Genomic DNA, 15,018 nt, shown 5'->3' on the forward strand with positions numbered 1-15,018 from the left:
ACAAAGCAGGAGGTGGCTCATGAACAGCTAGGAATCACCTGAGCAATTTAAGCAGCATTGTCATATCCTCAGACTGCTCTGTGGTTTGCAGTCACCACTAGGCAATGAAAGGGCTACATGATGATGATGATGATGGTGCCATTCATCTTCCCCTCCTCTCTCTTGTACCTCCTGTTGTACTGACAGGGCCTGACCATGCAACTGAGGCAGTTCAGAGAACCAAATCAGCTGAAAACTGATGAAACCTCCTGAAAACTAAGCACTTCTTTTTTCTTATTTTTTTCCTTAGGTTTAGTTTTCTGTCTTTTAGTTGCCCAAACCAGACCTCAGCAGTCCCATTGAGGTAGCACTCAGAGATCAGGAACATCAGTCAGGGGCAGCAGAACCAAACACTTCTTACAGAGGCTATGCCAGCTTGTACAGCTTGAATTAATCACTTGGTTATCTTGCTCTCTGGAAACAACCTTTCTGGGAATCCAAACAGACTAAAGGTTTTCCTGGTAGAGTGTTTTGGCAGGAAATAATCAAATTTCCTTTTAGGGAGTCCCAAAAATACTGGATTTTTAGAAGATCTGTGCCTTCTTCCCCTGCAGATATATCTATCTCTGAGCTTCTGGTAGGATCCTTTCTTTCCTGGTTTTGTTAGGCAGATCCCCATCAGAATGTCACATCTGGGGCAAGGACAGAGTCTGTACTGTGTCACCTGTAGGAGTCCTGTAGAGCTGGCTGGTGCATTTCTGTTAAATATTTGGACTCTGTACAAGCATTAGCTTTTCAAGAATTCAACCACGTCTTGTTGGTAATTGCTTTTCTACTGCTTATGGGTTTAGAATAGTAACACCTAGTACTATACTAAATGGATACTTAATAAGGCAACATTATAATAGAACTCCCATGGAATTACACATTACATTAACAGCAGATGAGTTCACTCTGAATTCATCATGAATGATTACTCTGAATACCAAAGGAATTAATAATCATTAGCCATTTACTATGGAGGGTTGCTGAATAATTGCCAGATACAGCTGTTTTAAGAATTTACAAGCTTTCCTGATCAAGTTTCATTCTGAAGGAATCATTAAGTGTAACTTTCTTTTCACTGGAGAGTTCCTACTTTTATTGTGAATCTGTACTCCTTGTTCAATTGCATTCCAGTTCTAAAAGCACTTCAAAGGTAGTCACTCAGCCTAGTTCATTCACTAATGGAATTACTTTCCTTATCTCCATTTCGTCTTTGAGTGTATCTCAGTTGGCTTTATACAACACATCTGAAAGGTTAATAAACTTTAAAGCATGCTGGGAGACATTCAAGGGCAGGGTGACTCCAACATGACAAAAAGAATGCAAAAGCGTTATATTTATGACTTTGTGGCAAGTAAATTCTGAAAGTAAAGATATCCAAGGCCTTTGATTTGGTTCCTGAAAGTTCCCTCTGTTCCTACCAGTATTTGAAGACTCAGCTGTTTTGCATATCATAGGTAGCTGTCTTGGGAGACTGAGGGAAGTAACTGCTCGCTTTAGATGAACTTTTCCTTTGGGTATAAGCTTCCACAAGAGTTTTACTTTTTTGACAACTTATTCATGCTAACTGTCTATAACAGCCACACTGTTGCAACTCCCATTATCCTGATAAATTCAAATACAGTGCTGAGCTCGTCCGCGTAACTTCTCATTGTTAGTAGTAGACTCTTGCCCGTGGTCCTGACAGCATGCATTCAAATATGAGATTTACTATGTGTCCATGTTAGATCAGTGACTCAGGTTTCAAAGTTAGGTAAGCACAACTATGAATGCATGTTTTTATGGTTGTTATGGGCTTTTTCCTCACTCAGTGAGACAAATTCAGCATAAAAAGCCTGTGCACCTTAGACCTTGCAAAATAAGGTTATGCCATTTCCTTGCATTCTGTCTGCAAACAGTGCTGCTCTGCCTAAGCGTGCACACCCTTATTTCTGTTTCTCTGGGACAGCTGAATCCACTCAGTGGGTTTCACAAATGCCAGTGTGCTGCAAATAACATTTGCACATAAGGTTAGATTCATTAAATTGTGTTGAAGTGTTAGTTCAACGGTAGATAATTCCCACTGAATTCAGGGGAATTCAGTGGCCTCTGATCTACAATGTTTAATTAAATCTGTATGAAGCAGTCCTGTGTCTTGCTGATTGCCAAGATAGCAATACAAATGTATTTGTGTTTAAGCAAAGGCGAACACTGTGTGATAGGTCAGCAATGCCATAAACCAGTGCTTAGGAAATCATCTTCATCAAGAACTATGTCCCAAAATGAAGCATATGAAGATAATTGCTTGTATAAATACTATTTCTATATATTATATAAATATAAATGATACATTTAACATGACTCTTATCGAGCTGATTATAACCAGCTCAGGGGGAAATTATTATTTTTTTTAGTGTTAGAGAATGAGGGGATCGGCGATTCATCTTGCAGGTTCAGCTGTGGGATGGGGCTAGTTGCAAGCCCTGGCACGCTCTAACTGAAGTCAGGGGTTTACATGGGTGAGGTGGGCGCTCAGTGTAGGACGTGCTGCCTGGCGTACGGGCCCTGACAGTTGGCCACCAGATGGCAGACAGTCTCCTGTAGAATAATATTTTCTTTGACCTACATAAAGAACAGCTGCATCTTTCTCCATTGAAAATGATAAATAGCGCCAAGTACGCTGAAGATAATGGCCACTTTCTGAAAGCTGCTTTCAGTTTTTACACCGGAAGCTTTTTATTCTTTTGCCTTTCTCTGGTTGTGATTCTCTCCTTATGCCAGGGAAATATCTTTTCTTTTTCCATGGGTCTCAGTTATAGCTGTTAATTCAGTTGGATTTGAACTGAGTTCTGTTAAGCAGAAGTATAACATAACCAAGGTTGTTTGCAGCAGTGTGCAGGCTCTACGTTGTAGTAGTTGGAATGGATTAAATACACATAATGCATTTAAAATACATGTATATGTAGTAATTTTGTTTTAATTTATTCTTTATTTTACTGGGTAATTGTAGAGTTCTCTGCACCAGTTCAATGACCAGCCCACCAAGGATGAAGCACTGCTGTAGAGGTATGCAAAAACGACATCACATCCTCACAGCTCTGAAGAGGTAGGAAAATCACAAATACTGTAAATGCAAAGTGTAAGGTCATTAAATGGAAACTGGTTTTAGCTGAAACTGAAGAAATAAGGACTTGAATGACTAACCTTAGCAATTGTCCAAGTGACCGTAACTTCAGTAAAGTCAGAAGGCCTCCATTCCTTTATTCTTGGAATAAACATTGTCCTCGCTCAGTATTTGGAAGACTACTTGATGAAATTCTTCATTTTCCAATACACAATCAAATTTCTTTACATTTTATAGCAAAAAAGGCAGGAATGAAAATAAGGATTTATTTCAGAATAAGTAAGCAGAAACATGGCTGCAAATTCACAATGCACATTAAAAACTCCTCTGCACAGACAGGTACAGATGATGGCATATTTGTTCAAATCTTGTTCGAAAATGATTCTGCTGATCCTGAGCAGCCAGGCAGAGCAAGCACATTTATTTATTAAGATTGCATAGCCTTACCTTTATTGTTTGGATGGATGTTTGTAACCTGCTCTGGAAATCTCATGCACAGTGTAGGATACAACCCCTTGGAGGTGAATAAACTCATATTTAGTGTGTGACAAGAGTGACCCACCCAGTCAAATAGTTATTCACTGGGAATTTACTGTACTACACACTGGCTCTGTGCCCACCACATTCCCACTGCAGGCAACTCTAAGTATTGTATAGTTGTGTAGATGTCAGCATTTTTATATCACATCACAAGAAAGCTATCAATATCATTTGATCTTTATAGAGAAAGATAACGTAAAAGCTCAAGTTCATTTAATCTGATTGTCTTTTTCCTGTTTGACAGAACTGTGGCATATTTCTTACCCAGTTTGATCTATCATCCAAGGTCCATGTGGTGTTACTATGCCAGTGGTATTGTCCTCCAATAAGTTTTATGTAAACAGAAGAGTCTGTGGCTTGAGTTCATTTACCTTCTTCCCAGGGTTGTGCATGTCTCTCTGGAACACTGAGAGCCTAGTGCAAGACAGAGGTCTTCAGTGCTCAGCTAGCCTGAGGACAGTCTCACCGGTCACCCCCTCTCCAAAAGCACAGCTGGGGCTGGACACTGGTTATCTTTCAGTATACACAGGGCCACATGGAGACAGCAAGAACCTTAACTAGGGACTGGCTCAGCCAGTTGTGCTAAGCAGCTCTAAAGATTCTCACAGCCCATCAGTGGAACAAGTGTAAAACTTCCTGGGTGTCTGAAAGTAAACGGTCACTCAGAGCTCTCCTTTGCTTCTAAGGGCTTGCTTATTATAAAAATGTTTAAATAAATGTGCCATCCTGTAGACACTGGGTTGATGCCTGGACTTAGGATTTCTTACTGGCTGCATCATCCATTTACTGTATCATAAGCTCTAATACGTCACTTTTTCCTCAGTGTTTCAGCTTTCTCATGTATGAAATAGACTTGATGATACTTTCCTCTAAATGGTATTTTCAAATCAGTGTATGACTGAAATTACTGGGGTTTTGCCTCTATTAACAGCACAGAGTTTACATTCTTGTAGCTTAACTGGTATCTACTTAGCTTTACTATAGCAGTAAGAACTGAGGCTTTTGTGTATGTGCAACCACTTCATTGTTTTCCATGCTAATGGTGTTTTTTCTTTATATAGATAGGGCCTAAGCATCTGGGTCCAGCTGATAAAGAAAGTTTCCTTTTCAGTTGTCTGCTTCTGCACAGTTGGTCACTGAGTTCAGCAATCTTGGGATTAAGCTGAAGGAGTTTTAATTAAAAAACTAAGTGTTAAATGTGATTGTGGGACAGTCAGAATCATTTTACAGACACTTTTAAATGAAAAGTGCAAAGGAAACACTGGTAGTGAAACAAGTTTCTCTGTTCTTTCCCTGAACCTTATGTATTTGTAATTGATACAGAAACCCCCAGTTTTGTACTTTTCTCCCACACTCCTGTGTTTTGAATGCTAATCACAGGACACAGAGAATGTTCACAGAGGGAAGGTATATGGTTCTCTTCTATTTCAAGTATGGAGACATCCTTTTAATTGCATGCAGACAGCAGATGGTATGGCTTTTGTGGCGTCATGAACTCCAGCACAATATAGTCAGCCACTGCACAGCATGGTACAATTTAAAGCTGAGTAAATATGGGGAGAGTGAAGGGTTAGGGGTGGGAAGGCAGTAATTCCTAGGACATTTGTTCCATTTTTATTTTACAAATTGACCATGATTTTGTTATGCTTCACTCTTGTTCACTTTCTGCATCTGTTCTAGAAAACTGCTTTCCTGCCAGGAACATACACCCAAACAAATAGTTTTAAAAGGATTGTTGTCAACTTCAAAAACCGCATCTCCATTTGAAAGTTTTGTTTTCTTTCATAAGAAGATGTAAGATTTTTGAAGTTAGCTTCTCTCAGACTTCAGAAGAAGAAGTAGGTAAAAAAAGCAAACCCCAAAAACCAGAAATTATGTAAATTCCTAACTAATAAACATGAGGTAAGCTCGTTTCCAGTCCACAGGTATAATCTCTCACAAAATTGACTTGGAATTTTCTGAAGCTTTTTCTGGTCAGAATATTCTTTTCCATTAGAAGTCCCCTTCTTGCATGATTCAGACTTTTCACCCATCAGTGAGTGTGTTATTCTGGAATCCCTCTCATTTTCCCCCTGTAAGGAAAAGTTTTGAAACTGCAAAAATTTTCCTAAGATAGGAAATCTTCTGTAAGACTGTAGAACATACAGACAGCAGAGTCTTTTCATAAAAGAAAGCAGCTTACTAAGTAAAATAAAAAATTAATACAAACTAGAGAGGATTTTTTTCATTGAGTGGCAACACACCCTGACAAGCAATATGCATTAAATATATATGTATATATAGCAAATATATTTAAATGTAATAAATCCTTAAACGCCCCTGACAGATACTAATTTAAGGAGTTATTGTGTACACTGATATGCTGTGAGGAAACAGTTGGGTACAGGCTGTCTTATTTCTAGCTCCTCTTGAATTTAATGCTGATATGACATAATCTACATGCAGTCCCGAATCTGTGAGGCTACAGCGTGACACGGCCAGTATGTGACCATACGAGAGAGGACCTGTAGGAGGCAGGAGTCACTCAGGGGCACCCTTCTGTCTCAACTCAGTAGAACAGCTTGCAAACTACACTACACTCTCCTACATGCACGGTTTAGAGCACAGGCTGAGGGAGTGTACAACTGACTCTGTGAACTCAAGGACAATGTTACTGGTAATAAAACTGTTAGATGTAGCAATTTATGTAGTTTTACAGTAATGCTATACTGTGATTTATGATGTTTAACATTTTACTGAAGTTTCATCCCATTACTGAAGTTTGTCTTATTCTCTGACAGAGTGGAGTATGGATAAGTCTATTAATTAGAAATACAGAAATGGTTACATAGAATACATTATTTTGAAAGCATACCAAGGAGAGCAGTGGCGAAGTTTAGTGGATCTTTGTTTTCCATGTTTTTCATCACCCAGCCTATGTTCTTGTTCTTCTGATCAGTTTCTTGACTCTAGATAGACATGTTCTTGCATTAGCATGTGGGATTAAATTAATTGCATTTAAGAAATGGAACCCACTTTGCATACAGCAAAACCTGTTGAACACTTACATATTTCTCCAGACTTTTATAAACCCAGGGAAAAATAGATTTTCTGTTCCGTCCCAAATGTATTACATTAATAAAATAAAATTCCAATCTATGACAGTTTTCACATAAATCCTAGGAATGTTTTTGTTCAGATTAAAAATTGTTAGTTTGTATTCTCAGCCAGTGGAGTTATGCCAATACACAGCAGCTGAGAATTTCCTACCCTGCTATCTGTGTGTGGGAATGGATTCATTAGGCATAGGACATCTCCTGTATGTATTCTAAATTACCCATCAGACTCCCTGACTTTTAACTTATGGTTATCTTATATAAATCAGAGCTCTGCTTTTCCAAAATGAGTGTATTTTTTGTACTTTGTGCAAACACTTGCTAATACAAAGCACTATTGTCTCTTGATATTAAATAGGGTATGGGAATGTGGTGCCATGGACTAATCTAATGTACTTTACATCCAAGTAGTATAAAATATTTCATAATTATTTTTTGTGTGTGGAGATAAGGTAAGACAGGTGCAGTAATTTACCCAGAATCTTGTCATTGCCTATATCCTACCAGAATTACTTAGGAATCTATGCAGCTTGTTTCTTATTTTCAAATGTTAACTAATATAGGGTATGATTCCAAACAGAGCAAGGCTGTGATCTCAAGACACTGCTTTGAAGCCGTTTCCTCCCTGTTTCATTATAACATATTTTACCATTATTCCACCCTGAATGCGAAATCAGTGGAATCTTGAAAGTAAAAATATATCACTTTGTTTAAATATGCAGTAAAATGAAAACTGAGCTTTTGTCCTTGATTTCTGCTCCAGATTATTGTCAAGGATGTATAATTGCATTATAACCTTGATTTTCCTACAGGTCAATGGCATCCATGTTAATGACTCACATAGATCATAAAAGTAATTTCCAAGGGGTGTGGGTATAGGTGGGCTGAACAGCTTGGGCTGGTTTATAAAAACGAGGGCCTCAAGCCATCTGCACTTATCCATTCTTCTTTGTTCCAGCTGCTATTCTGCTCTACCAGCCACATCACCAGGGCAACATGGCATTCGCAGGCAAATACGAATTTGAAGGCGATGAGAACTATGATGACTTTGTGAAGAAGATTGGTAAGTATGTCTTGGGGTATAAGTCTTAAAGTTTATAAATTAGTTTAAAATACTTTTTTTTAAAAGAAGTTTTTTTACTGAAATGTGCTGAAATCAACGGGCTAAGACTGCACTTCAGCAGGGAGTTCAGTTTTCATTCTTACAAGAGGAAATAGTCCTATTCTACAGAAGTAGTATTCCTTTTCAGTGGCAGCAGAATGAAGGGTCAAGATGTTTGCAGTATGGTGATTGTGAAAGTCACTTTTTCTGTCCTTAGTATTCATTGGTGGGAGTATAAATTTAGTATGAAAATGCTTGTCAAACTCTTACACCAGAACAGGTTTCTGTGAACACTTTCAGAAGACTGTGCAAACCTGTTTGAGAGATTACCCTGCAAAAGCTCTTAGGTCAGTGCTTGTGTTCATTTCTTTAAAAAGCAGTAGCAAATAGTAAGTAGTAAATACGTATGTGCAGCTATATAGCAAAGGCATAAATTCATACACCTTATATTTCACACATCTGCAGGTGTAGATTAAGTAGAAGGGGATATTTATATCTACTTTGTATCTATACATTTATTCTGTGTATTGTTTCTCAGGGAAAAGAATGCAAGACCAAAACTTATTATTTTAGCAAATGCATTGATGTACCTATATCTTCCTTTATACCAGTAATTTAAACTCACAGCTTTGATACTGCTGTAAAAAAAAAAAAAAAAACAACAAACCAAACAACACAACACCAAAAAAAACCCTGAAACCAAAGGAGGCACTTAGACATCAATGTCTGAGAACAAACATACCATTAGCATGCTTCAATTCAAATACAGCTGGTAGACTATTAGATTTGATAAACTGTATGTTTCTGTTGGTTAAGGTCTCCCCAGTGACAAGGTTGAAATGGGAAGAAATTGCAAAATAGTCACTGAGGTGGCACAGAATGGAAATGACTTCACCTGGACACAGCATTTCCCAGGAGGCCACACCACGACCAACACATTCACAATTGGCAAGGAAGCAGACATGGAGACAATGGGTGGTAAAAAGTTCAAGGTAATTTAGCTCTTAAGTTCTACACTGTCTCAGTTATTTTTTAATTTAGGGTGAAAAATCTGTCTCAGGGACATCTTCCTTAAATTGTTTTTTCATCTGTCACAGCTTAGAAACATAGCAAAATATCTGATTTTAAAGAGAGCTAGAGCTTCAGAATTGTACATACTAATAAAGAACAAGTGTCAAGCCTCTACTGGTGTCACAGCTCAAGCAAACATAATACTCATTAAAACTCTAAAGAGCTGGTTGGCAGCTATGTCATCATCCAGCACCATGCAGCAACTGCAGCACACTCTGAGGGGAGTGCTATGGTCTAGCTCTGCCCATGCCTGTTGGCAGTGCTCACCTTCTGAAGTTACCTGTGCCTGAACCTTAAATGAAAGACTGTGTAAAATGAAGGGGAAAAAAATATCTCTGTATCCTCCTTCCTTTTGGAAGTACAGAGCAACTTGCAACTTAAGCAGCTTCTAGCAAGATGGAAGACTACACAATATTGATCTGCTCCTGTCATGGACAAAATCTGGATACAAAACCTGCTGTAAAATAGTTGCTTTACTTACCTTATTAATTTCTTATCTATTTAAAGGGATAAGACAGTTTGGGACAGCTAAACTCTGCATTTGTGAGGTGTCCTGAGCCCTACAATAGATGAGTGGGTAAATGCTTTATACATACTAAAGAGACAGGAAAACCAGCCATTGCATCAGGGAACTGTGACAAACCAAGCATTGCATGATTTCCAGAATGTTATTTTAGTCATACCTTTCTGATTATGAGAGGAAAAAGAACCATGTCTTTGGCTTTGAGAAATCTTTGTGAAACCTAACAGATAGAATAAGACCCAAATCTACTTTGTCAATTTATTGCAAACTTGACAGTTTTTAAATTCTATTCTCTTCTTTTTGGCCCTGGGCACTGCAGCACTCCAAAGCCTATTAAGTAGCCAAAGATGGAGGCAGAGTAAATGGAGAGAAACCACTGCCTTTTAGTATAGGGTCACTAAACAATACATACACTAGTGAGATGGTTTCTTTGTATCCATGGTTATCTTTGCGTCCACTCATCTCCTCATTTTGCAAATTACTTTTTTCTCCTCTAAATATGACTGGCTCATTTCTCTGTATTACTAAAAGCATAGGCAAGACTGACTAGTTATACAGACAAGACTGATTTTGTGATGGAACTACATACCTAGTTTTGGTGGTCAGGTGAGCCGCTGTAGTATTTGTGATCTTCTTCCATACAGAAGCAGCTCTTAGGGCAGTTGGCACATATTACAGTATAAAGGTGTCACTGCAGACCGTGCAGTCATGTTCACCTATGCTTAAATGAGCGAGATGAATTCTAGTGTAGTTAGAGGTATGAAACTCAGGATCTAGGGTAAAAGATTCACATCACTTGTCCACAGTGACTTTTGTGCTGCTTGCAGGCAGGTTATTAGTATCTAAGAATGCTACTTCAAAATTAACTCATACAATCATGCCAAAACAAGAGAGCTCCATAGAACACTGAGGACTGAATGAGAAGTCTCTTGTCAGATCATTTTTAGAGCTGTGAGTGACTATTGTGTAGATACGGAACTTGCGTGTATTGTTACATGAACACGTTTCTATTTAAACTGTGAACATTTAAGAACTAAAGCACAAGGATTTTAGGCTTGTTCCTGAAGCTGCATGTGTAATACACAACTACTTTTTTAAAAAAGTAAAAACTTTAAGCATCAGGTGTACAGATGTTTACAGTGTATCTGATTGATTATAAATGTCAGTAATCCCAGGGAACATTAAACTTTTCTCTATTACAGGCAACTGTTAAAATGGAAGATGGGAAAATAGTGGCTGATTTTCCCAACTATCGTCATACTGCAGAGATTTGTGGAGGAAAGCTAGTAGAGGTGAGTTCTCATATATCCAGGTTAGTTTATAAAGAGCAAACAAACAAAAGCTCAAGAGCAGCAGGCTTAAAATTTTGAGTTTAGAAAAAATCTTTAGAGTAAAGCAAAAATATTAAATAACTTTCTCCTTCACTCTAGATAATCTTCTATGGTTTTGTGCAGGTTTAATCCAAAATTAAATGAAACTTTTCATCAGATTATTTTTGATAAACACAGTTTTATAGCTGTAAAACTGGAATGTTCAGACTGAAATATTCCCAAACTGTCATGTCTTTGACTCTATTCACTGTGCCTACGTATCTTTTAACCTACTACTTACATGTTTCTATAAAGTCATTAACTTTGTTTTAAGCTTTGAAAACAATCTAGCTGTAACTCCTCACAGAATTTCTGTAGAACCCTATTTTCTTGGTCTTACCAAAAGAAAAAAAAGAAAAAAAAAAACAAAACAAAACACAAAAGAGGCTGGATTTCAAGTAGTATCTTATTTTACCAAACAAAATGGCAACTTTTGGAAGATTACTGAAACTACACTACTTACAGTAAACCTTGTAAAACAGATAGGATTGTCAAATTCTCACAAATTTTCCTTAATTAACTTATGTTTGTGCCAGTTACATATGTCTGAGAGACTAACTAGGAGGAAGTTACTCTGAGAATCAAGAAAGGACACTCACCCTCCCTGAAACTAATATGGCCAATCATTTATTGCTTTTGGAGAACAGTTCTCTCACTTGTCTAAAACCCTGATAACTTGGGAGTTGGTAAAGCCACATCTAACACAAGACACATTTAAGTTACCCTAAATCCCTGTTTAGAAGTTGTGCTTTATGTGTAAGAGTATCTTTGCACTGTGGATTTCAGGCTTGACAAGGACATTCAGCTTATTTTCTAGATGTGTCTCCTACCAAAGGGTAAATATTGCTTCAGTAAAGGAAAGGTTCTGAGAGTCAGTCAGCAGGTCTCTTTAATTTGTGTGACAGTGAAGCTCTAATTACACTGTTCAACCAAATTTTTGGCTTGTTCTTTATTCCAGATTTCTACTTCTTCTGGTGTAGTCTACAAAAGGACCAGCAAAAGGATTGCTTAAGGCAGTAAAGCTAGTCTCTTCCAGTGCACTGAAAAACAAACAACTATGCAAATAAATAAGAGTGCTGATTGTCTTTCCCTCTCTATTTCTTTGTATTACAAACATGAAGAATTGTTTTTCAGAGTAATGTTATCTTCAGCATGAATGCTTACCTCATTCCTAAAGATCTGACAAATATAAAATCAGAACACAAAAATCAGAAGATGCAAAAAAGCATTTAATAATCCTGTCCAGTTTAAATATTTCAGGATAGGATACATACTTGGCATATTCAAATGTTATCTACCACCTACTTAACAGAAGCTCTATTCAGCTTCTGTCTAAAGAATAAGACAATACTCTGCCCAAAGTTTAAATCAAAATGCAAGATCATGAAAGTCTTTTGCCCTATTGGTGGTTGGAGGGCAGAAATTTAGGAGCTTGAAAACATGAGAAAGTCAATTTATCATTTATTAAAAGATATGCTTTCATACTGCTATCATGTTTTTCTCATTTTCATCAGTATCTCCTCTTGACCCAAATTTAAGGTTTTACAGACTCCTGCAGGAAAACATGAAGTCTTATTTTCTTGTTGCAATCCTGTTATTTACATAGAGTACATGTGGAAACCTCTTTTCTTGAACACAGTAGGAATGAAACAGGTTTTGGATTTACTGTTCCACTGATAATTCCCTGCTTTGAAAGCAAAATGGAACCAGCCACCACTTCCAGTTCTAGAAGCAACTACATTTAGGGTTGTGCAACTGGCACATTTTCACATTCTGCATGTGATTAAGTAGCTCCCCATTGTACAGACAACAATGCTTTGAAAGGAAGGGTGGGATTTTTATCTAGGCTCTCTAGAAAGCATGCAAGGAGTGCTTTCACATGGGAAAAAAGCACTGCTGCCTTTTCAACCAGAGGACATTCTTTAGGCTTGTCTTGAAATAGCAGTATAGAGAGCAAAATAAACACTCCTTAAAAAAACCCAAACAACTTGTGCAAAATTATCACTAAGAATTCATCAGTGTTTGGCCCAAGTCTGCTAGTATCTTGACTTCTTAGTAAAAAATAGCACTAAGCTAAATTTTATTAAGCAACACCTGTACACTTCACTGATGAGTTGATTATACTGATCAAAGAGCATTATATCAACTTAAAATTGTTTGCCAGAGTGTGTAAAACTTGCTAAAACAAGAGGATCAAACAGTGGCTTTGACAACAAACACCAAGTGGTGGCTTTCTCACAAATAGGGAGAGGGTAGTAGTTTCCCTTTCCTGTTTAAAAAAAGCAACAAGCTACAGCTGTAAGATTTAAAAAAAAAAAAAGTCATTTTAACCTTTGATGCCTGATCAACATTAGCAGACTTTTTTCCACCTGTATCTGTGCTGCAGCTCTTGTCAGGACTCACTAATACAGTTTTTTACTTTTAATGTCAGCTTTCTCCTTTGTTTGGTTACATCTGCAACATCCTCCCGTGGGAGGAGGTAATTAGTGCCATACTCCATTTTGTATTCCTTGCCATGTTTCACTGCATTTGCTTTGGCAGCAGCCTCTCTTACTTCAAAGTCTGCCAGGGAAGTACGAGTTAATCAGCATGTAAAAATTCTGATCTCTGACTATGCTGCAACTGACAGCAAACAGCACAAGCACAGGGTGGTAAGTTTTGCATCCATTTGTTTAAAAATTAACTCAGCATTGCACACACCTCTGCAGTGCCCTCCAAAAGTAATTGTGGCAAAAAAGTCTTCAGAGAAGTGTCTTTAGGGTTGGCTGAACTCTTCTACATTCGTTCTTCCTGAGGAAGTATGTTTTCACAAAAGAAAAAAAAATTAGCCACATGAAAAAGTATTTATCTAGAAATTAAATTTGTGGAATTGCCACCAACATTTAAAGCATTCTGGAGAGAGATGTCAATTAAAGCAGCATTAGGCCAACTCAAATTCTCATAAATCTTTTCCCTTTCAAAGTCTGCTGGACTTAATCTGCCCCAACTCCACTCATGATATGACAGCACAAACAGGACCTAGAAGTTGGTGGACAATTCCTGCTTAGAAGATCCAGACACCAGAAGAAATACAGCTGTGTTCTTCTATTCAGCCTTCCACTTTCCTAGGGTAAGACAGCATCCCCAAGACACACTGGCCCTGTGAGCTGGAACAATCTGTTCTATTATTTTATGTCCCTACCTTGTCTCTGCACATTTTCTGCCTTTTTTGTGTGGTGACCAAATTCCTTATCTGCCTAATATCCTTCATAATTTATTATTTGGCAAGGCCTATCACATTTGTCCTACCCCTCTTCTGTTTTGTAAAATGTTATGAGTGCTGAGATCATGTATTTTTAAGGTATAGACATATATTCTTTGCTAGCTCTTAGGTGGTTTCTCCTTAGCTTTTTTAAAAAAAAAAAAAAAAGAGGGTACTTGAGCTGTGTGCTTGTTTATTGGAAGCGTTCACTGGGAATGTACCAACTATTTTCACAATTAAGCATGATGGCAGTCCAAAGTACAACATTGCACATGATGCAAATTATAAGGGTGATAAACAAAGGAAAACCACACAACAGTACTGCTACATAGATGTTGTTCTTTGTCTGTTGAATGACAAAAATACACTAAAGTCTTCTGAAAATAAAGTTTAATATAAATACAGAGCCAACAGAATAAAAGATGAACTAAGTTCTCTAAACTTCTAGACTAATCCCCACTGAGTACTGCCTCTTTAAATAAAGTTTGCATTTTTTAAAAAATAACAAGAAGATTGCTCTAGCCTGCTGAATGGAAGAAATTATTAACTTAATACCAAAAGTTGCATTCTCAGAGACAGTTACACAAGCACACATTAGCATGTGTTTTTCCCCTCCACCCTAAAACACCCTTAAAAACAATTCTCTAAAAATATAATTTAAAACAGCACTGTGACACATGACTTTAAAAAATTGCCCCAAGTCAGTAAAAGCATACATATTGCACATCACTTGTATTGCTGTCCTGAGGACCTTCAGGGAAAGGACAAACCAGGAGTACTGCCTTCAAAAAAATTTACAATAGCGGTTGCATATATCAAAACTGAAGTTTCACATTTGCAGAAGTCCATTTGTTGTAAATATCTACATTAACATAAAAAAGCCTATACAGTTTTTTGAACAATCATCCCTGGTTTCAGTCAAGAAAGAAACCTTTGGATATGTAACAGT

The 15,018-nt window shown here is 37.5% G+C and overlaps 1 protein-coding gene across 5 annotated transcripts in view; it reads left to right on the forward strand.

The window, feature by feature from the left end:
* Positions 1 to 11,913, forward strand: part of FABP6 (fatty acid binding protein 6) — a 45,275-nt gene extending 33,362 nt beyond the window's left edge. For all 5 annotated transcript variants that reach the window (XM_074838921.1, XM_074838920.1, XM_074838922.1 and 2 more), the window contains 5 exons: positions 3,014 to 3,109; positions 7,721 to 7,825; positions 8,681 to 8,856; positions 10,661 to 10,750; positions 11,787 to 11,913. In XM_074838921.1, coding sequence (XP_074695022.1) covers positions 7,759 to 7,825; positions 8,681 to 8,856; positions 10,661 to 10,750; positions 11,787 to 11,840 — 387 coding nt within the window. In that variant the 5' untranslated portion in view covers positions 3,014 to 3,109; positions 7,721 to 7,758 and the 3' untranslated portion in view covers positions 11,841 to 11,913. The remainder of the gene's footprint in view (positions 1 to 3,013; positions 3,110 to 7,720; positions 7,826 to 8,680; positions 8,857 to 10,660; positions 10,751 to 11,786) is intronic.
* The last annotated feature ends 3,105 nt before the right edge of the window (positions 11,914 to 15,018 follow it).

Source organism: Strix aluco, chromosome 13 (assembly GCF_031877795.1).
Source record: "Strix aluco isolate bStrAlu1 chromosome 13, bStrAlu1.hap1, whole genome shotgun sequence".
Lineage (NCBI taxonomy): Eukaryota > Metazoa > Chordata > Aves > Strigiformes > Strigidae > Strix > Strix aluco.